Source organism: Triticum aestivum, chromosome 1B (assembly GCF_018294505.1).
Source record: "Triticum aestivum cultivar Chinese Spring chromosome 1B, IWGSC CS RefSeq v2.1, whole genome shotgun sequence".
NCBI classification, from domain to species: Eukaryota; Viridiplantae; Streptophyta; class Magnoliopsida; order Poales; family Poaceae; genus Triticum; species Triticum aestivum.
This window is the reverse complement of record NC_057795.1, coordinates 656,995,671-657,017,917: the sequence shown is the minus strand read 5'-3', so window position 1 is coordinate 657,017,917 and position 22,247 is coordinate 656,995,671. Positions and strand designations below refer to the sequence as shown.

General features: G+C 51.7%; 1 protein-coding gene across 1 annotated transcript; it reads left to right on the top strand.

Moving 5' to 3' along the window:
* The first annotated feature begins 19,592 nt into the window (after positions 1 to 19,592).
* On the top strand, positions 19,593 to 20,576 carry LOC123081738 (uncharacterized). Its single transcript, XM_044504277.1, has 2 exons — positions 19,593 to 19,865; positions 20,013 to 20,576. The coding sequence occupies exons 1-2, from the start codon at positions 19,593 to 19,595 to the stop codon at positions 20,574 to 20,576; spliced, it is 837 nt and encodes a 278-aa protein (XP_044360212.1).
* The last annotated feature ends 1,671 nt before the right edge of the window (positions 20,577 to 22,247 follow it).

Sequence of the window (22,247 nt, the reverse complement as noted above, 5' to 3'; positions counted from 1 at the left end):
TAGACTTATACGGGATTATCATAGATCCAGGGGCTAATTAGCAAAATCGCCAAAGGATAACAAAATCCCCAATTTCTTTCCGTGCGTGCAGTTACCAATTCCCTTTGGGGATAACCGCTGCCGCCGGTTTCCCGTGCACCGCCGTGGAGTGGCGTCGCCGCCGGCCGTGTCTCGCCTTGAGCCGCTACTTTTGGTCGCCACTGTTCTAAAGGCCGAGCAGCACTGCGCAGGCACATGGACGCTGCCGTTACCAGCGGCACTGCCGCTTGGAGTCGGGACGTCTTCACCGGTTATCACCGCCGCCACAACGCGCTTGGGCCGTAGTCGTCTGGAGCCGCCACAGAGGTGCGTGCTACGCGCCGTTGGCACTAAGAGCATCTCGAGTCGTCCCCCCAAGATCCTCCCAAGAGGCCTTTTTCATCGCCGGCACGTATTTTTTCGCCCAGTCAGGCCCCAGACCCTGAAATAGCGCCGGATTTAGTAAAATTTACGCCCGGCGGTACCAACCCAAACTCAGAAAGCTGTGGAGCAGCTGGGAGCGTTGGCACTCTGTTTTGCAAGCAAAAGCCCCACACGTCAGCCTCTCTCCTCACTTCCTCACAGGCCCACCACGTGCATGGCCTCTCTCCTGCAGCTCCAGCCACGCCGAAACCCGTCATCCTCGTTCGTGTCGCCCCGTCTTGGCCAGTGTGATGAAGGACTCGACGGAGGAGGCCCCAAGCGCGTCGGCCACAGGCGGCCCCGGCCACGATGAGCCACGCATGGGCAGCACCAGCCCCTCGCACGGGCACAACTGGCGGCGGCCGGGCGCCACGGGCGGGCCGGCCAGCGGCAGCCAGGGCAGGAGGCTGGGCGGCGCGTGGGGCGTGGCATGCCGAGCGCCCCCTTCCTCCTCCTCCTCCTCTCCGTCCTCGGCGGCGGCGGCCAGGCTCGCCGGCGTCGTAGTTGTTGGAAATATGAGCAATTTACCGATTGATTTTATTAACAGAAATACTAGATAAAGCATGACTAAAATAGAAATATAAAAGCAAGTCATGCAATCTGACAGAGAGAAGGTAAACATCGTCTGCATATATGAACTTGAGGTAAACACATCTAGAACAGACACTAGATGAAGTTGCTTATACGACATAGAACCTAACATATGTAGGGCAGAAATTAGAGCCAAGAACTGTAGCAGGACTTCTAACAGAAAGGAGAAGAACACGTACGGCACAGCAGCAGCAGAAGCCTGGACTTGGGGTCGGTGTCCTCGCCTGCCATGTCGTTGAGGAGGTCATGGACGTCGGGGAAGAAGTCATCGTCGGGGAAGTAGTCGTCGGCGACCGGATCGTCCGTGATGAAGCAGCCAGTAGTCGCGCTGAGCGCTCCCCAAAAATCTTATCACCCTTCTCCCGTACAGGACTCAAAAGGTGCGGTCTCGGAGGCCTACTGTCCCAACGTGCGGTGCACGCCGCAAGCCGGGATGAGAAAGACAGCAGTAGCGCAGAGATTGGAACTGTGTGGCGAGAGGAGAGGACCTTCTGATGTGTCTCTCGGGAGAGGAGCGACCTCTCTTATATAGGCACAGGAGAGGGACGCGAACAGGCTGCGCCAGGAGGTGAAGCAACGGAGGGAGACGAAGTGAACAGGCGAAGAGGTGCGCCGTTCGTATTCATTATCCACTACCGCAAAAACTTTTCAGCTCCCAGGTGACCATTCGTATACCCGTAGTGTGTGGCAAAAATTAGACATCGGCTCGGCTCATTCCCGCAACCCGCGGCGTGTCGTGACGAGGCATGGCGTGGCGTGGCGTGGCGTGGCGTGGCGTGGCGTGGCGGGCGGCGGAGGAGGAGCGCGCGTGGATGTCCCTCTTGTTCTTATGCTCATACAAGTGGGGAAGGAGCCTCCCTTATAAAGAGGTCCAACTCCCTCTAAACTAGCAATGTGGGACTAAACTTTAGTTCCACCTCTTGCCTTGCACTAATGGGCTGCGTGGGCCTCTAGGATTTATTAGGAATTTCTGAAACTGCTATTGGGCTAGGCCCAAATAGACAAAAATTCCAGCAATCCCCCACCAGATCCTAGAGGCACACAAAATTTGCCTTTGGTTCCAAAACACTGTTTTATATACCAGTACTGCAGTGGAGACTGTTAAGTTGAACTTCCACCTAGAACCCTATGCTACACTAGTAAGCAACTTGAATAGTGGAGTGGGCCTTGAACTGCAAGTTTTCTGCGAATCTAGCTTCACATAAAGCCTTGACCGATACGAGGCTATCGTGGGTCTTCCCCGTGGGTGGAGCTTATGCGTCATACTCCGTGACCTTTCGTGAGTTTACTAGAGAGAACCCTACTCTCATAGATTGCGACGTTTAACAATCAGACTCATATAGGTGCGTTCTTCAAAAGATGTTCTGCAGGACAACATCTCTGCTTCAAAAAGCCACTTAGAACACATTAAGATATACATCAACCTGCCATGCAGATTAGGAGAGTATTGCATCTTCATGGAGTGGTATTTTAACAGTAAGGATACTCTCCTCTCAATTGACCAACAGCTTGTCTTCCACATCTAATTCACGGGATCTCCGATCACAAAGAATAGGTTATCACTGTGAACAACTCATATTGTGGGTCTCATTCCCATCTCCCTCGATGCATTATCTATCACATTACGTGATAGACCCTTAGTAAAAGGATCTGCCAGATTTTTAGACGTTTGGATATAATCCAATGCAATAACTCCGGAGTTTTTCATTTTTCTGACAGACTTTAACCTTCTCTGAACGTGTCTTGATGACTTCATGTTATCCTTTGAGCTGCTCACTTTAGTGATCACAGTTTGATTGTCACAGTTCATAAGGATACCCGGTACAGGTTTCTCAACTACCGGCAAGTCATTCAAGAGCCGACGAAGCCAATCTGCTTCGACCGTAGCTGTATCTAGTGCTGTGAGTTCTGCTTCCATTGTTGACCTCGTTAAGATGGTCTGCTTGCAAGACTTCCAAGAAACAGCGCCACCTCCATGAGTGAATACATATCCGCTCGTGGCCTTTATCTCATCAGCATCTGAGATCCAGTTTGAGTCACTATACCCTTCAAGCACCTTTGGGTGCCCAGTGTAGTGAATTCCATAATTCGCAGTGCCTTTCAAATAACGCAAAACTCTCTCTAGAGCTTTCCAATGCACATCTCCTGGTTTTGAAACAAACCGACTCAGTTTGCTAACAGCAAAAGAGATGTCAGGTCTTGTAGCACTGGCTAAGTACATAAGCGAGCCAATAATCTGAGAATACTTCAATTGATCTCTAGCAATTCTTCGATTCTTTCGAAGCAGCACGCTAGCATCATATGGTGTTGGAGAGGGCTTGCAGTCACTATAGCCAAAGCGACTCAAGATCTTTTCCACATAGTGAGATTGAAGCAATGTAATCCCACCATCATCATCTCTCAACAACTTGATGTTCAGAATGACATCAGCCACTCCTAAATCCTTCATCTCAAAACAGCGAGATAGGAAATCCTTGACCTCCTTAATAACATTCAGATTTGTTCCGAAAATCAGTATGTCATCAACATACAAGCAAAGCATAACTCCCTCGCCCCCACCATGGCGATAGTACACACATTTGTCAGCTTCGTTCACAACAAAGCCTGCAGCTGTTAAAGTTCTTTCGAACTTCTCATGCCACTGTTTGGGTGCTTGCTTGAGTCCATACAAAGACTTCAGCAACTTGCACACTTTCCCTTCCTGACCATCTATTACAAACCATCTGGTTGTTCCATATAAATTTCCTCATCCAACTCTCCATTTAGGAAAGCAGTCTTAACATCCATTTGATGAACGAGAAGACCATGTGAGGCAGCTAGTGAAAGTAGAACTCGAATAGTGGTCAGTCGAGCCACAGGTGAGTAAGTATCAAAGAAGTCTTCACCTTCCTTTTGGGTATAACCCTTTGCCACGAGCCGAGCCTTGTACTTTTCAATAGTACCATCAGGCCTAAGCTTCTTCTTGAATACCCATTTGCATCCTATAGGTTTGCACCCATAAGGACGATCAGTTATCTCCCAAGTTTCATTCGCCAAGATGGAATCCATCTCGCTACGAACCGCTTCCTTCCAGTAGTCAGCATCTTCAAATGCATAGGCCTCTGAAATAGAACTGGGAGTGTCATCTATGAGATACACAAGAAAATCATCACCAAAGGACTTGGCAGTCCTCTGTCTCTTGCTCCTAGTAGGAACTTCATTGTTCTCCTCCACAAGACTTTCAAAGTGTTCCATCGAAATGGCAGGTTCAGTAATTGTAACTGGTTCCTGATTCGATGAACTAGGCATCTCCTGATTAGATGAGGTAGCCATATCCTTCATGGGAAAGATATCTTCAAAGAAAGTCGCATCATTCGACTCCATGATCGTACCGACATGCATGTCAGGTACCTCAGATTTTACAACCAAGAATCTATAGCCAATGCTATGAAAAGCATATCCCAGGAAAACACAATCCACAGTTTTTGGTCCCAGCTTCCGCTTCTTTGGAATTGGTACATTGACTTTCGCCAAACAACCCCATGTTCGCAGATAAGAGAGTTTTAACCTTTTCTTCTCCCATTCCTCGAATGGAGTTATCTCTTTGTTCTTTGTGGGAACTCGGTTTAGGACATGACATGCAGTCAATATCGCCTCCCCCCACCATGCCTTGGAGAGACCCGATGTGTCTAACATGGCGTTAACCAAATCAGTTAGAGTACGGTTCTTTCTTTCGGCCACCCCATTTGACTGAGGTGAGTAGGGAGGCGTCCTCTCATGGATTATACCATGTTCCGCACAAAAAGCATCAAATTCATTGGAAAAATACTCTCCACCACGGTCGGACCTAAGCCTCTTGATTTTTCGATCAAGTTGGTTTTCCACTTCAGCTTTATAGATCTTGAAAAAGTTCAAAGCCTCATCCTTAGATTTCAGAAGATACACACGGCAGTATCTAGTGGAGTCGTCAATTAACGTCATGAAATATTTCTTTCCACCTTTTGTCAAAACACCATTCATTTCACATAGATCTGAATGTATAAGTTCTAGTGGTGCAAGATTTCTCGTCTCCGCAGTCACGTGAGACTTACGAGGTTTCTTAGCTTGCACACACACTTGACACTTAGATCCCTTGACAGTGGTGAAACTAGGGATTAAGTTCAACTTCGCTAGTCGCGACATGCAACCAAAGTTAACATGACAAAGACGTGAATGCCACACATTTGATTCACTATTGTTGCAAATATGATTAACAACTTTATTGCAAACGTCTGATAAGGATAAACGAAACAGGCCTCCTGACTCATAGCCTTTACCAACAAAGGTTCCATACTTGGATATTACAAATTTATTCGACTCAAAGACAAGCTTGTAGCCATCTCTACACAGAAGAGATCCGCTAACAAGATTTTTATTGACGGAGGGGACATAATGCACGTTCTTCAGCCGCACGATCTTCCCCGAAGTAAACTTCAGATCGACCGTGCCAACACCACGAACAGAAGCACTTGAACTGTTGCCCATCAGCACGGTTGAAGTCCCTGCGGTCTGATAAGACGAAAACATGGAAATATCACCGCATACATGCACATTAGCACCCTGTCAATCAACCAATCAGGAGAATGACATACTGAAAGAATAGTGGGAAATATACCATACCCAGCATCCTTCATGTCAGTGTCTCCAATGACAACTTTAGCGGTCTTGCTGCCTTTCCCAGGATGACGCTTGTCATAGCGATTAGGACAACTAGGAGCCCAATGATCAGGATCTCCACACACATGACAAGAAACTTTCTTCTTGTCACTCTTCTTCTTGAAGTTCGTGTGTTGTACAACCTTGTTCTTCCCATCAAACTTTGCTTTACCATCAAGCTTTCCCTTGCTCTTGAACTTGTGGGACTGGAAGTTTTTCTTCTGTACCAGATTGGCACTAGATCCTCCCTCAATACCTCGAGCACGTGTGTCCTTTGCTCTCGCCTTTTCTTCCACATCAAGAGTACCAATGAGATCCGGAACGGAAAACTCCTGTCGCTTATACTTCAGTAAGGTAGCAAAGTTCCTCCATGAAGGAGGAAGCTTAGTGATGACACCCCCGGCAACAAACTTGTCCGGTAGCATGCAATTGAAGTGCTCAAGTTCTCTAGCAAATGACTGTATCTCATGAGCCTGCTCAACCACGGAGCACTCTTCAGTCATCCTGTAATCATAGAATTGCTCCATGATGTACAGCTCAGTGCCGGCATCCGAGACCCCAAACTTGGCCTCGAGTGCGTCCCACATATCTTTTCTATTATCAATTGACGCATAAGCATCAACAATGTTCTCACCAAGAACACTCCAGAGAGCAGCCTTAAACAAGGTATCCATTTTCTGAAAAGCTTGTGCATGTTGGGCATCTTGCTCTCCTTCAGGTTTGCCAAGAGTGGCGTCATAGCAGCTCATGGTCTGAAACCATAAGACTGCTCTCACGCGCCACCTCTTATAGTGGATACCCTCAAACATAGGAGGTCTCATGGAAGCAGCAAAACCACTCGGGGTAAATTGCCTATGATAAGGTTTTTGGATTGTTGGAAATATGAGCAATTTACCGAATGATTTTATTAACAGAAATACTAGATAAAGCATGACTAAAATAGCAAATAAAAAGCAAGTCATGCAATCTGACAGAGAGAAGGTAAACATCGTCTGCATATATGAACTTGAGCTAAACACATCTAGAACAGACACTAGATGAAGTTGCTTATACGACATAGAACCTAACATACGTAGGGCAGAAACTAGAGCCAAGAACTATAGCAGGACTTCTAACAGAAAGGAGAAGAACACGTACGGCACAGCAGCAGCAGAAGCGCTGGACTTGGGGTCGGTGTCCTCGCCTGCCATGTCGTTGAGGAGGTCGTGGACGTCGGGGAAGAAGTCGTCGTCCGGGAAGTAGTCGTCGGCGACCGGATCGTCCGTGATGAAGCAGCCAGTAGTCGCGCTGAGCGCTCCCCAAAAACCTTATCACCCTTCTCTCGTACAGGACTCAAAAGGTGCGGTCTCGGAGTCCTACTGTCCCGATGTGCGGTGCACGCCGCAAGCCGGGATGAGAAAGACAGCAGTAGCGCAGAGATTGGAACTGTCTGGCGAGAGGAAGAGGACCTTCTGATGTGTCTCTCGGGAGAGGAGCGACCTCTCTTATATAGGCACAGGAGAGGGACGCGAATAGGCTGCGCCGGGAGGTGAAGCAACGGAGGGAGACGAAGTGAACAGGCAGCACGCGAAGAGGTGCGCCGTTCGTATTCATTATCCACTACCACAAAAACTTTTCAGCTCCTAGGTGACCTTTCGTATACCCGTAGTGCATGGAAAAAATTAGACATCGGCTCGGCTCATTCCCACAACCCGCGGCGCGGCGCGTCATGAAGAGGTGGGCGGCGGAGGAGGAGCGCGCGTGGATGTCTCTCTTGTTCTTATGCTCATACAAGTGGGGAAGGAGCCTCCCTTATAAAGAGGTCCAACTCCCTCTAAACTAGCAATGTGAGACTAAACTTTAGTTCCACCTTTTGCCTTGCACTAATGGGCTGCGTGGGCCTCTAGGATTTATTAGGAATTTCTGAAACTGCTATTGAGCTAGGCCCAAATAGACAAAAATTCCAGCACTAGTGGTGAGCCACGAAGCGCTAGATGGACGCGGAGGTCGTGGTCGAGGAGGTACGCGGCCACCTCCCGCAGCACGGCGTGCTCGCCGCGGCAGCCTCCTCCGCTCCCCGTCCGCGCTGCCGACGGGTTGGGGTCAATCTACAGCCCAGGAGCACGCCCATGTCGCCGCTCGCCTAGTCCGGCATGGCCGGCGTGGCGTACGGGCCGGCCGCGCCCTGCTTCCTCCCCGCCTCGTCGCGTGGTGGACGGTGACGCGCCCTGCTTCCTGGACGCCAGGCGGACGCGCGCGCCCTGCTTCCTCCTCGTCGCCCGGCGTGGCGGATGCGCGAGCTGCGGGACGTCGTGGCGGAAGCGGCCGCGGAAGGCCGGCGAGACGCAGAAGTCGTCCACGCAGAGGGTAGCAGCCGTTGGCGGCGGCGTCGTCGTCAGGAAGCAGCCGGAGTCGTCGTCGGGAAGCAACGACCCATGTTCGTGCCAAGGCCTGCGGCACTCGACGGTGATCACCGGAGACACGACCGGAGGGGAGGAAGAAGAACACAGAAGATTTGCCGGCGCTCGAACGCCCCCCCCCCCCTCGCACGTACGGGTTTTTTCTGTTTTTCACCTCGAGCTCGAACTCGATTGCCTCAGCGATTACACAGGGAGGGAGGGGACTTTATACCCGCGAGCTTCGACATGCCGGGCCGCGCACGCACGCTCCCACTTGCCACTCGCCAGATCCCGCGCGCACCGGCTCGCGCACTCCGATCGCGCATGCACGCGATCGCCGCGGCCACGCACGCACCCGACGCGGTCCACTCCTCCTGATCCCTTGCTAGCTACCCAGCGCACACACGCGCTGACACATGCACACACGCACGCCTACACTTGGGCACGCACGCACCCAACCTTGCCCTGGCCCGAGTCCGGCGCGTCCACCGCACGCTCTCGCGCGCACCACACGCCGGGCTCGCCACGGGTTATTTCCAACACACTCCCCCTAAGCCGTGGCCTAGAGGAGTCCGTCGTCCTCGACTCCGGCGTCGGCCAGCAGCGCCTGCTCCGCCGCCGGCGCCTTCCGCCTCTCCGGGCAATCGCGCTTGAAATGGCCGCGCTCGCCGCACTTGTAGCAGCGGCCACGCCTGTTGCCGCCGTCCCGCGTCGCCATGCTGCGCGCGTCATCGTCGTCGTCCCGAGCTCCCCCTTGGCGCCGCTCCCGCGCCCGCCACTGCGCCGCCGTGTACAGGAGCTGGCCGTCCGGGCGCTCGCCGCTGCTCTGCCCGCGGCGCTGCACATGCTCGTCGAATGCGCGTAGTCGCCCGAGCACCTCGTCGTAGGTGAGCTCCTCCAACACGCAGAATTGCTCGATTCCGGCGACGACTGGGAAGAGACGGTCCAGCACCGTATCCATAAGCTTCTTCACCAGCTCGGTGTCGCCCAGCGTCTCCCTCGGGCTCATGAACCTCGCCATCATCCCCGCCAACCTGCCGACGTAGACGTCCAGGGACTCGCCGTCCTCCATCTTCAGCCGGTCCAGCTCGCCGCGTAACGTCGCCCTCCTCGCCGCACGCACCCGTTTGGCGCCGACGAAGCGTACTTTGAGGGAGTCCCATACCTCCCTCGTCGTGGGCTTCGCCGCCACCTGCAGCAAGACGTCCTCCGGCAGCCCCGACAGGAGCAGCGCCCTCGCCGCCCTGCACTTCTTCGCGTTGACCGCCGCGTTGTTCACCGGCGCCACCGCCACCCACAGCATGTGGGCATCAAGGATCGACTGTGCCTTGATAGCCCACACGGTGTAGCCGTCCGGCGCGAGCATCGGCATCCCCATGGACACCGAACTGCCCGCACTCCCTTCGCCGTGTGGAACCAGCGCCATCACCGCCGACGAGCTCCCTCACCTGTCGCTCTGATACCAAATGTTGGTGCCAAGGCCTGCGGCACTCGACGGCGATCACCGGAGACACGACCGGAGGGGAGGAAGAAGAACACAGAAGATTTGTCGGCGCTCGAACGCCCCCCCCCTGCACGTACGGGTTTTTCTGTTTTTCACCTCGAGCTCGAACTCGATTGCCTCAGCGATTACATAGGGAGGGAGGGGACTTTATACCCGCGAGCTCCGACATGCCGGGCCGCGCACGCACGCTCCCACTTGCCACTCGCCACATCCCGCGCACACCGGCTCGCGCACTCTGATCGCGCATGCACGCGATCGCCGCGGCCACGCACGCACCCGACGCGGTCCACTCCTCCTGATCCCTCGCTAGCTACCCAGCGCACACACGCGCTGACACACGCACACGCGCACGCCTACACTTGGGCACGCACGCACCCAACCTTGCCCTGGCCCGAGTCCGGCGCGTCCACCGCACGCTCTCGCGCGCACCACATGCCGGGCTCGCCACGGGTTATTTCCAACACAATCCCCCTAAGCCGTGGCCTAGAGGAGTCCGTCGTCCTCGACTCCGGTGTCCGCCGGCAGCGCCTGCTCCGCCGCCGGCGCCTTCCGCATATCCGGGCAATCGCGCTTGAAATGGCCGCGCTCGCCGCACTTGTAGCAGTGGCCACGCCTGTTACCGCCGTCCCGCGTCGCCACGCTGCGCGCGTCGTCGTCGTCGTCCCGAGCTCCCCTTTGGCGCCGCTCCCGCGCCCGCCACTGCGCCGCCGTGTACAGGAGCTGGCCGTCCGGGCGCTCGCCGCTGCTCTGCCCGCGGCGCCGCACATGCTCGTCGAATGCACGCAGCCGCCCGAGCACCTCGTCGTAGGTGAGCTCCTCCAGCACGCAGAATTGCTTGATTCCGGCGACGACTGGGAAGAGAGGGTCCGGCACCGTATCCATGAGCTTCTTCACCAGCTCGGTGTCGCCCAGCGTCTCCCCCAGGCTCGTGAACCTCGCCGTCATCCCCGCCAACCTGTCGGCGTAGACGTCCAGGGACTCGCCGTCCTCCGTCTTCAGCCGGTCCAGCTCGCCGCGTAACATCGCCCTCCTCGCCGCGCGCACCTGTTCGGCGCCGACGAAGCATACTTTGAGGGAGTCCCATACATCCCTCGCCGTGGGCTACGCCGCCACCTGCAGCAAGACGTCCTCCGGCAGCCCCGACAGGAGCAGCGCCCTCGCCGCCTTGCACTTCTTCGCGTTGACCGCCGCGTTGTTCACCGGCGCCACCGCCTCCCACAGCGCGTGGGCATCAAGGATCGACTGTGCCTTGATAGCCCACACGGTGTAGCCGTCCGGCGCGAGCATCGGCATCCCCATGGACACCGAACCGCCCGCACTCCCTCCGCCGTGTGGAACCAGCGCCATCACCGCCGACGAGCTCCCTCACCTGTCGCTCTGATACCGAATGTTGGTTCCAAGGCCTGCGGCACTCGACGGCGATCACCGGAGACACGACCGGAGGGGAGGAAGAAGAACACAGAAGATTTGTCGGCGCTCGAACGCCCCCCCCCCCTCCCTACACGTACGGGTTTTTCTGTTTTTCACCTCGAGCTCGAACTCGATTGCCTCAGCGATTACACAGGGAGGGAGGGGACTTTATACCCGCGAGCTCCGACATGCCGAGCCGCGCACGCACGCTCCCACTTGCCACTCGCCACATCCCGCGCGCACCGGCTCGCGCCCTCCGATCGCGCATGCACGCGATCGCCGCGGCCACGCACGCACCCGACACGGTCCACTCCTCCTGATCCCTCGCTAGCTACCCAGCGCACACACGCGCTGACACACGCACACACGCACGCCTACACTTGGGCACGCACGCACACACCCAACCTTGCCCTGGCCCGAGTCCGACGCGTCCACCGCACGCGCTCGCGCGCACCACACGCCGGGCTCGCCACAGGTTATTTCCAACACACTCCCCCTAAGCCGTGGCCTAGAGGAGTCCGTCGTCCTCGACTCCGGCGTCCGCCCGCAGCGCCTGCTCCGCCGCCGGCGCCTTCCGCATCTCCGGGCAATCGCAATGGCCGCGCTCGCCACACTTGTAGCAGCGGCCACGCCTGTTGCCGCCGTCCCGCGTCGCCACGCTGCGCGCGTCGTCGTCGTCGTCCCGAGCTCCCTCTAGGCGCCGCCGTGTACAGGAGCTGGCCGTCCGGGCGCTCGCCGCTGCTCTGCCCGCGGCGCCGCACATGCTCGTCGAATGCGCGCAGCCGCCTGAGCACCTCGTCATAGGTGAGCTCCTCCAGCACGCAAGATTGCTTGATTCCGGCGACGACTGGGAAGAGACGGTCCGGCACCGTATCCATGAGCTTCTTCACCAGCTCGGTGTCGCCCAGCGTCTCCCCCAGGCTCGTGAACCTTGCCGTCATCCCCGCCAACCTGCCGGCGTAGACGTCCAGGGACTCGCCGTCCTCCATCTTTAGCCCGTCTAGCTCGCCGCGTAACGTCGCCCTCCTCGCCGCGCGCACCCGTTCGGCGCCGACGAAGCGTACTTTGAGGGAGTCCCATACCTCCCTCGCCGTGGGCTTCGCCGCCACCTGCAGCAAGACGTCCTCCGGCAGCCCCGACAGGAGCAGCGCCCTCGCCGCCTTGCACTTCTTCGCGTTGACCGCCGCGTTGTTCACCGGCGCCACCGCCTCCCACAGCGTGTGGGCAATAAGGATCGACTGTGCCTTGATATCCCACACGGTGTAGCCGTCCGGCGCGAGCATCGGCATCCCCATGGACACCGAACCGCCCGCGCTCCCTCCGCCGTATGGAACCAGCGCCATCACCGCCGACGAGCTCCCTCACATGTCGCTCTGATACCAAATGTTGGTGCCAAGGCCTGCGGCACTCGACGGCGATCACCGGAGACACGACAGGAGGGGAGGAAGAAGAACACAGAAGATTTGTCGGCGCTCGAACGCCCCCCCCCCTGCACGTACGGGTTTTTCTGTTTTTCACCTCGAGCTCGAACTCGATTGCCTCAGCGATTACACAGGGAGGGAGGGGACTTTATACCCGCGAGCTCCGACATGCCGGGCCGCGCACGCACGCTCCCACTTGCCACTCGCCACATCCCGCGCGCACCGGCTGGCACACTCCGATCGCGCATGCACGCGGTCGCCGCGGCCACACACGCACCCGACGCGGTCCACTCCTCCTGATCCCTCGCTAGCTACCCAGCGCACACACGCGCTGACACACGCACACACGCACGCCTACACTTGGGCACGCACGCACGCACCCAACCTTGCCCTGGCCCGAGTCCGGCGCGTCCACTGCATGCGCTCGCGCGCACCACACGCCGGGCTCGCCACGGGTTATTTCCAACAACCCACACGCCTCCGGGCACGGCCGAGCCTGCTTCTGCTGCCACGCGTCCGCTGGATGAGACGTGGGTGGAGGCACGGCTGTGAACAATCTCACCCCCAGCACAAAATATCTGCCGGCGCACCTCAGGGAGCTGAAAATTTGCCTCATGGGGGGGCCAACGAGTGAAGATGCTCTAAGGTCGGGCGGCAGTAGCGCTGCCGCCGCGCCTTGCATGCTGTTGTACGGACTAGAATACAACAGCATCGACCGTCGAGGAGTGTCTCTGAGGAAGAACTACGCCATGGCGGTTCATGTGTCCTCGACGATGCAACCGTTGGAGTTGAAATCACTCACATCGAAGCGACGTTGTGGTGCCTTCGGTCCGTGCGTTGATCATGTTCCTGAGATCTCCGTGCTCCAAATTGATGCATGCCGAATCAACAACAAAAGTTGATTAGAATATCTATTTGTTTAATCAGATCAGGAACAGGACAAATGGAGTGCAGCATGCATTGATCCATCAGGATTAGATGGATCGATTCCGTTCCCAAAACTTCTTCTTTTGAAGATCACTCGTTGATGGAGAGCAAGGTGCTTTCCGTTGGGATCTCCACGACCCAAATCACAATAGAACTCGTCTTTTTTTAATACACTATGCTACCTAATTTTGGAGCTGACCCATTCATTTGAGGTATACAATTTTAGTGTCTTGATTTTGACTCAGACAATCCTTGGGGTTGTTTTTTTAATCAAAGAAGGGCTTTGCCCCTTTCGATTTTCATTACTGAAAACCACTGAGTTCTACAGGCGAGATAAAACGGAAAAGAAAAGAACAGAAAAAACAGAGCTGCCAAAACCACCAGGTATCCCTAGTAGCAGGGCCAGCCATGTTTCTTACAACCTGAGTTCAAGATAACCCCTAAGTTCAAACTGCCAAATCATCATTACAACTAGAGCAAAATAAGCAAAAGGACACAAGGGTTCTGTCAGCAGGAGCAACAAACATCAAGTTCACCATCGCAAGAGAATCTTCATTCCAGCCTTGCCACATTGATCTTCCATCCTTGCTGGGCAGTGAACACCTCATTTGCTGCCTGTTCTAGTACCCTTGCTCCCAGCTCCAGTGTTTTTCTTGACGACTTCTTTATCTGCGGGACGGACCAGTCAGTTAACCACCTGCATAACAGTTTGACAATATACAAAGGATCATTTATCCTTTTGTTTTCAAAGACAATTGCATTCCTGCTTTTCCAAATTGCCCAAAGCAGGGCTGCAATCCCCACCAGAACCAATTTTTTTCCTCTTTATTAAATTTCCTAATCCAATCTCCAAAACAGTCCCTTACATTTGATGGGACAGTTTTAAATCCACACACACATCTGACCAAACCCCACAACAGTGAAGCAGTGGAGCAGGAAAAGAACAAATGGTCAATTGATTCATCTTTCCCACACAGCACACACCCTTTCCCACCCTTCCAGCCTTTTCTAAGCAGCACATCCCTAGTTAATATACTTTTTTTATTAACTAACCAAAGAAACACTTTAAGTTTCGCAGGCAACTTTGTCTTCCATAAGTATTTCAGTGGGAAGTTCATCCCAACTGCTATCAATTTCCTATATAAGGACCCCACAGAAAATTTATGATCTGCAGTTAGAGTCCAGAGAACTTGGTCTGCCCCTCCCTGTAATTGAATTTCCTCACATCTATTTTTCAAACAGTTCCAAAGCCCTAAAGTTTCCCCATGCAAGGTTCTTCTAAATTTGAACCCACACCACCCTTTCTGTATAGCCTCTTCCACAGTAATGTTGTGGTGAAAGCATATATCATACAGCCTAGGGTAAGCCTCCCTCAAAGGTTTATCATCCACCCAGGTATCTTCCCAGAACCTAGTATTCCTCCCATCCCCCACTTTTTTCTTAACAAATTTATAGAATATTTCCTTGATCTTCAACAAGCTAGCCCAAAATTGGGAATCCCCAGGCTTCTTGCTTACTAAAGCTAAACATCTCCCTTTTCTATATTTTCCATCCAAAATATCCTGCCACAGACCTTTTTCATTTTCCATTTTCCAAAACCATTTTGCTAGAAGTGAAATATTCATAATCTCTAAATTCAGTATCCCTAAACCCCCCATGTCTTTAGGTCGACAACACTCTTTCCAATTCACTAGATGGTATTTTTTTGCATTCTCATCTTCTTGCCATACCAATCTGGATCTAAAGAAATCAGCTTTCTTTATCATCCCTCTAGGCACAGCATAGAAGGACATCATGAACAAAGGCATGTTAGTCAAGCAGGCTTGCACCAAGGTAATTCTTCCTGCAATAGAGCCCAGTAGCTTCCCCTGCCAACATCCACACCTTTTCTCAATTTTATTCGTCACACATCCCCAGTGTGAGTTCCCAACTCTGTTCTCAAAAACAGGCATCCCCAGGTACCTAATGGGCAAGTCTCCCATCTTACATGTTAGGATATCCTGATAGGTCGATTGCTTTTCTCTAGCTTTGCCAAATAACAGCAATTCTCTTTTATGAAAATTTATTTTGAGCCCAGACATCTGCTCAAAAGCCCCAAGTATAAGTTTAAGATTTTTAACACTTTCCACCTCATCCTTGATCAAGAAGATAGTATCATCCGCATATTGTAACATATTAACCCCCTTTTTCTCCATTGCCATTCAGCACACCCTTAACCAAATCATGATCCAGGGCATTACTCATTATAAAAGCCAGGGCATCAGCAGCTATGTCAAACAGTAAAGGGGACATAGCATCTCCCTGCCTCAATCCTTTAAAGGTTATAAAATACGGGCCAAGTTCATCATTTACTTTGATTCCTACATGTCCTCCTCTCATAGTTTCCATCACCCAGTCACACCATTTATCAGGGAATCCTTTCATTTTCAGCATCTGTATCACAAAAGGCCATTTGATTTTATCATAAGCTTTCTCAAAATCCACTTTAAAAACCAGGGCATCTTCTTTGTTTTTATGAAAGGAGTTCAGGTCCTCATGCAGGATCACAATCCCCTCCATAATGTACCTGCCCTTAATAAAGGCAGTTTGGGTTCTGGAAATCACAGGGGCCACACATTTGGCCAATCTATTCATCAGAATTTTAGTAATGATTTTGAAACTGACATTCAACAGGCAAATAGGCCTGAACTTCTGAATTTGTTTAGCATCATTAGTTTTAGGGACAAGAGTAGTTATGCCATAATTAAGTCTGGCAATATTAATCTCTCCTTTTGCAAACCCTTCTACCAAGGATTTCAGATCCCACTTAACCACTTCCCAAAAATCTTGGTAAAAATCAGCAGGGAACCCATCAGGGCCAGGGCTTTTGTTTCTTTTCATCCCAAAGACCACCTGATGGATTTCATTTAGGGAGAAAGGAGCCAAAAGCTCCTCTTTCTCTTGCCCATTAATTTTATTCATCTCCATCTCCTTCAACGAAATACTAGATTCTTCAGGATGTCCAAATAATTCTTTATAGAATTTAGTAATATATTCCATTAAATTCTCATCTCCCTCTATAATCCCTTCTTCCTGTTCCAGGGAAACAATCTTGTTTTTCCTTCTCCTCCCATTCACCTTGGCATGATAATATCTAGTATTTCTGTCTCCATCCTTAATCTCTGAATCTTTATATCTTTGCAACCACTTCACCTCTTCTTGCAACATTACTTTTTTCAATTGTGCTCTCAACCTTTTCTGATCATCCCTATCCTTCACACCTAAACCCATAATCTCAGCTCTCTTATCTAAATCATCCAATTCTTTTAATATTTCCATTTTTATTTTTCTGTACCAAGCATCCATATTTCTGTTCCAGCCTTTAGTTTTTTTCCTAAGGTTTCTCAACCTTGATTGCCATCTATCCAAAATGTCCCCAAAGTATCTTCCATTCCAGGTGTTATACACCAGCTCTCTAAAACCCTCTCTCAGTATCCAAGCATTTTCATATCTAAAAATGTATTTGTGATCATGAGTCTCCCCTGTATCCAGGAACAAGGGGGTATGATCAGATATCTCTCTAGCAAAGGCTTGCAATATGGTTAATGGGTATTTTTCCTCCCAAGCTGGGCACATCAAAACTCTATCCAGTTTCTCAAAAGTAGGGTCCTCCTGATTATTAGCCCAGGTGTACTGCCTTCCATTCAAAGGAAGCTCCCTTAACCCTGCTTGCTCAATAATAGCATTAAACATAAAGGACCATTGTTCATTAAGCATAGGTTTGTTTTTCTCCTTCCCATTTCTAATAATGTTAAAATCTCCCCCAACCAAGCAAGGCAGAGGATTATCATGATATAATCTTGCCAATTCAGCTAGGAAACTAGCTTTCCCTTCCTTCTGAGCATCCCCATATACACTGACCAAATTCCAATGCATTTTGATATTCTTATCAAATACTAACATTCTCAAAAAATAATGTCCTTTTTCAATATTTTCAATAGTTGTGGCAATGAAATCTCTAACTTTTAAGCTTCCTAGTTTTAAAGCCCCTCATTTAACTAAGGTCTTCAATTTAGAATTGATACACGATGGATTAGGTCGTTGACCCAGGCTTCGCAGTGGAATCTCTCGATGAATGGGTCCCTTGGTAAGTCTGGATGGTGTGGGCCTTTATTGACAAATGGGAAGTGTCGCCTATGACACGTATAACGTTCTTAGCACCGGCATATTAGACACGGCCAACAATATATGTAGCTTACTCACGTATTTGTATTAATTAAAAGACGCCCTTCAATCACACGATCAAAAAACCCCACCCAAACACCATAATAAAAAAGATCCATTGTGGACAATTTGCCACGGATTAGTCATACCAAACACTCTCCCACCAATCACTTACCAGATTTTCACCGTTGGGCCACTCTTTCGCTAATCTCCAAGCATAATTAACACATCCATTTGTAACCATGATTCCGTAAAGTCTATCCTTAGGTGCAGCATCTCTGATAAAAAGAACACACTCCATTGTTTTCCCCACACACCAAACCAACTAGCACTTAAATAGTCTTCACAATTTAAAGAAAATGATCATGTAAAAATAAAACATGTGAGTGCTCGGCCCAACGCTTTTACTCGTGGCGGAAACTCCCCCGCGTCGTCCTCCCCCTAGGGCGACTCGGGCGGCCATAAACCTAGCCGCCACCGCTGCCAACTCCCTCCTCCTCTCCCTCCGCCACCGCCAGAAGACGCCGCCGGGCTAAGCCCGGGGGCCGACGGCGGTGGCGGGGGATCTCCTCTCTCGCGCGTCTTCGGGGTGAGGCGGACCCCAAGGCATGTGGTGGCACGACCGATCTAGGATCTGCGACGCGGCGGATGGCTGCAGACGGTGGGAGGTCGGCCCGTCCTCGGACGGTGACGGCTTGGCGCGGCCGAGGCCAGGGCTGCGGGCGCTGCGGATGGCCCTTCGGGCGGCGGCGGTGGCTGCGGTCGGCGGCGGCCGGCTTGGCTGTGGTGGTGTGCATGCTGCCTTCAGATCGGCGACGGCGGCGTGGAGGGCCTGGTGGTTTCGTCGGCAGCACCTCCGTTTAGATCTGTTCTGACCAGTGCAGCCGGCATTGGTGGTCATCTCTTCCGTCAGAGGTGGTCGGCCTGAGGCTGGGTGTTCGGATCTCGGGATCCGCCATCTGGCACCAGCTGCGAGTCGGGAAGACGTAGTTACCGATGAAAACCGAGCCGACGGCGGGCGATGGCGGCGTTCCACGTCGTTACCTTGATGAAGGCATCGTCATGTGACTACCGTCAACCCACTCGTATTGCCCCGGGGGAAACCCTAGGATCTGGTGTTTCCAGACCGGACGATGGCAGCACTGCGGTGTCGTTCCTCTCTTGGGAGCATCATTTTGTGGAGCAGCGCTAGAAGTCAGAGGGGGGAGGTGGAGTGGCTTCGTCTTGCACGGAGCTTCGGTGGAGATGTCAAGTCATGCCTGACCGACAGGTGCTACACTTGGTCATGCCTGGTCGGCAGGTGCTACGCACGACAGATCCTCCAAGGGCTTCAAGCTGTGTCGGCTGGTGGTACTTGGCAGCATGGCGCTGAGGTGTATCAGTGGCGACTGCGACGTGTTCAGCTGTTTGCGCGCAGGGAGGAGGTGCCATTGGGCGCCGTGGTGGCATCGATGATAGCTGGACCGAGCAAGGTTGATGCATCAGTACAGTTCTGAAGATGGAGCGGTGGCAGTTGGCGGCGGCGGCCTTTGAGAGCACGCCGGACCAGTGTGTGCCCCAGACCCAGCAAGTGGCTAGGTTGGGGTCTCGGGTCTTAGAAGTTAGGCTTGGCTGCGATGTCTATTTAGTATTAGGCCCAGGCTATCTGCGCCCCTTCATCAATTGGATAGGTGTAGCGATAGTTTGTTGCTTAGACGGCGGCTTTAGTCTTACTGTTGTATGACTTTGTAAGGTCTTGTGAGAATAATTAATAAAGTGGCCGTATACATCGCCCAGATGCAGAGGCCGGGGGTCATCCTCCTTTTCTAAAAAAAACATGTACAACCTCAAGAACATAAACAGCACAGCAAAGCACGCACTGCCCTTCTAGTAAGGTTCTAATTTCAGGGGCCGTGACTCATATGTGCCTAATTTATAGATATTGAGTTGGTGATATGAAGATCATTTTTGTTAACATGCTTGTATGCTTAATCCTCTTTCAAATCTGTTCAGCTTGATTTGATATCCTTCTGTTCATCTGACTTCTCCTATTGCGGGGGCCATATGATCAAGGATTTGCCAACAAAGGGGGTTATTGTCAATTATCCTGACACAACATTGGAGACTGATGCTAAAGGCAGCTTGGTTCAACATAACTTCAAGGACATAAAGCCTGGGAAAGATGCAGTTAGTCATGACAATGCCAGCAACATTCATTCAGATGACCAAATGAAAACACATCATCAGTTAGAATGCTTCACAGAAGAAGTTACAGCATCATCTAACATCAGTCCCGGACTTGTACATTCAGACACTGAGGAAGATAAAAGCTACTCTGTCCGTCTCAAAATTCTTGTCTTAGATTTGTCTAGATACGAATGTACCTAATACTAAAACATGACACGGATGTACCTAATATTAAAACATGACTTGATACATCCATATTTAGACAAATTTAAGACAAAAATTTCGGGACGAAGGGAGTACAAAGGAATCACAGACACTGTTCCAAATGCAGGCCACAGAGAACAGTCGAAGCTTGGGATGGTTGCTCCAGAGGAAGAGCTCGATATGCTTCTTAATTCACTCGATGGAACTCACCTTTCCAGCTCCAACTTAGACGAGTCGTTTGGAAGTGGTTCTGCTTTGGTAGGCATGAAGATCACCGAGTCAAATGAGAAAGTCACGTCTAGCAGCACCGCGTCCAAATCGCGGGCACTTTCTCCTGTTGATGATGATCTAGATGCCTTGCTTTCAGAGACATCCTTGTCTGTCCAGAATGATGGTTCTGCTGCATCAAGTTTATCTTCTCGCCCAACTTTTGACTCCAAAAGCAACATTGACTTCAGATATGCCAAGCAGATTGATGTAACATCTATCGATGATTCGGTGGATGATTTGCTTGGAGACACCCCGTTCTGCCTGAGCGACCAGAAAGAAGCTACACCTGTACAGGAGCAACAGAACATCTCAAATGCCGACGCGCCTCCACCTTCGGGCTCCTCAAATGTATCGGCTGACTTTGATTCGTGGTTTGACTCGCTGTAGAAGTAGAAGAAACACTTTCGATGGTGAAGAGGTGCCAGTTGGCTTTAGGCCTAATGTGCTTTTGTTCAGCCCATGAAACTAAGTAGCAAACCTTTTTGGAAAAGCCGTCTTCCGGAGCTTCCTTATACGGTTGTTATGGAGGTCCATGGAAATGCGGGACTGGATATCCATGCGCTTCACTCGCCGGATTGTGTCAGTTCGGTGCTAGGCGTGTGTTATGTTGCACTATTGTCATACTGATCAGGAGTCCAGAACAAGGCTGACTGCTGTTAAACCTATAGCTGTCGATCTATTCCTTCGTGAACTGTACTTGGTCACATCTTTGTAGTACGTTACATCCTTACTTCGTCGATTTTCCTAGGGAAACAGAGTAATGCAAACGGTTCAGTCTTCCTGTTTTGGTCCCCAGTATGTGCTTTTCTGTGCCCAAACCACATTTCTTCTGTGGAAATATCAATAGTAGCAGGTTTGCTGGGTTTGATCAGTGATTTGTTCGTACCTTTCATCCTACACCTCTTCCCCATTGAGCTCGAAGGGCTCAGGTGGATTCAAATAAACTCAACTTCAAAGCCTGTAACAGTCGCCGCTTCTTACTATCGTTGTCCGATTCAGTAGTTGTTCCCCCCTGTATGATCTGCAATCTGTTAGAATAAATTCGAGGCATATCGTTGATCATCCGACGACCAAGCAATCACACGAGCACGACACCGAGATTTGTTAACGAGGTTCACCGATATGGCTACATCCCCGGGGCCTGACTATGGGCGCTCCTCCCCATGATACCGCTACAATACCGCACCCGGTCGCCTGGACACTCACATGCCGCCGGCTTCCCCTGCGCTCCGGTGCTATTATGTTGGCATAGGTTACATCGTGTGTCTACCCTCGCTATATAAGAGAGGCCTAGGATACAAGTGTCCTATTAGGACACGACTCCATATCCTATGTAAACACAATACAACTACAAGTCCAACTGTAATCTACCTTGTACACAATATTCGACACAACTCCAACAAACTCCACCTTGGCGAATATTCTCCACCACCTTGAATTCGTCAATGCGTCAAACTTCCATGTACATTGAACTTGAGTATATCCCATGAGTACCGCTGCTACTCCAAAAACTTCATATGACTCCACCTGCAACTTGTAGTCCCTCCTTTTCTTGACCACAGTCAACACTCGAGCAAAATTAAGTTCCTTGTTACTCTAGTTTGTGCTCCCAACTTTCAGAGTATCAGTCCAACGCCATCACACACCGATCACTGACCTGCGTGAAAGGGAACAACTCACATATTGGTTGTCACACATAAGAGTTACCTGACTCAAGATCACTGCTCCTTTCTTGACTGCCTATCTGAAACTTGAAGGAATTTCACCATTGCTTATAGTCACCCTGAGTCAAATTCGCAGTTGTCTCACCACATGTATGACCACCAGAGCCCTGGCCCGTCTCCATGCCCGTGCATACCGCACGCCTCGCCGCTATTACCGCGTCGAGCCTCCGCTGTCCCGGTCGAGTCTCAAGGGTCGCGAAACCACACCACTCAACCCCCACTGCAGAGTACCACCGGTCATCACCGACCGATGACGAGTTTCACGCTTCCATCAGACCACTGGGCTCCAGTCCGAACTGCATGTCACTCGCTTTTCCCGCTGAATAGGCTTCGA

Coding starts and splice junctions, on each gene's coding strand:
- LOC123081738 (XM_044504277.1), top strand. CDS start 19,593: ATGATCAAGGATTTGCCAACAAAGGGGGTTATTGTCAATTATCCTGAC. Junction 19,866..20,012: donor AGGAAGATAAAAGCTACTCT/GTCCGTCTCAAA, acceptor GGACGAAGGGAG/TACAAAGGAATCACAGACAC.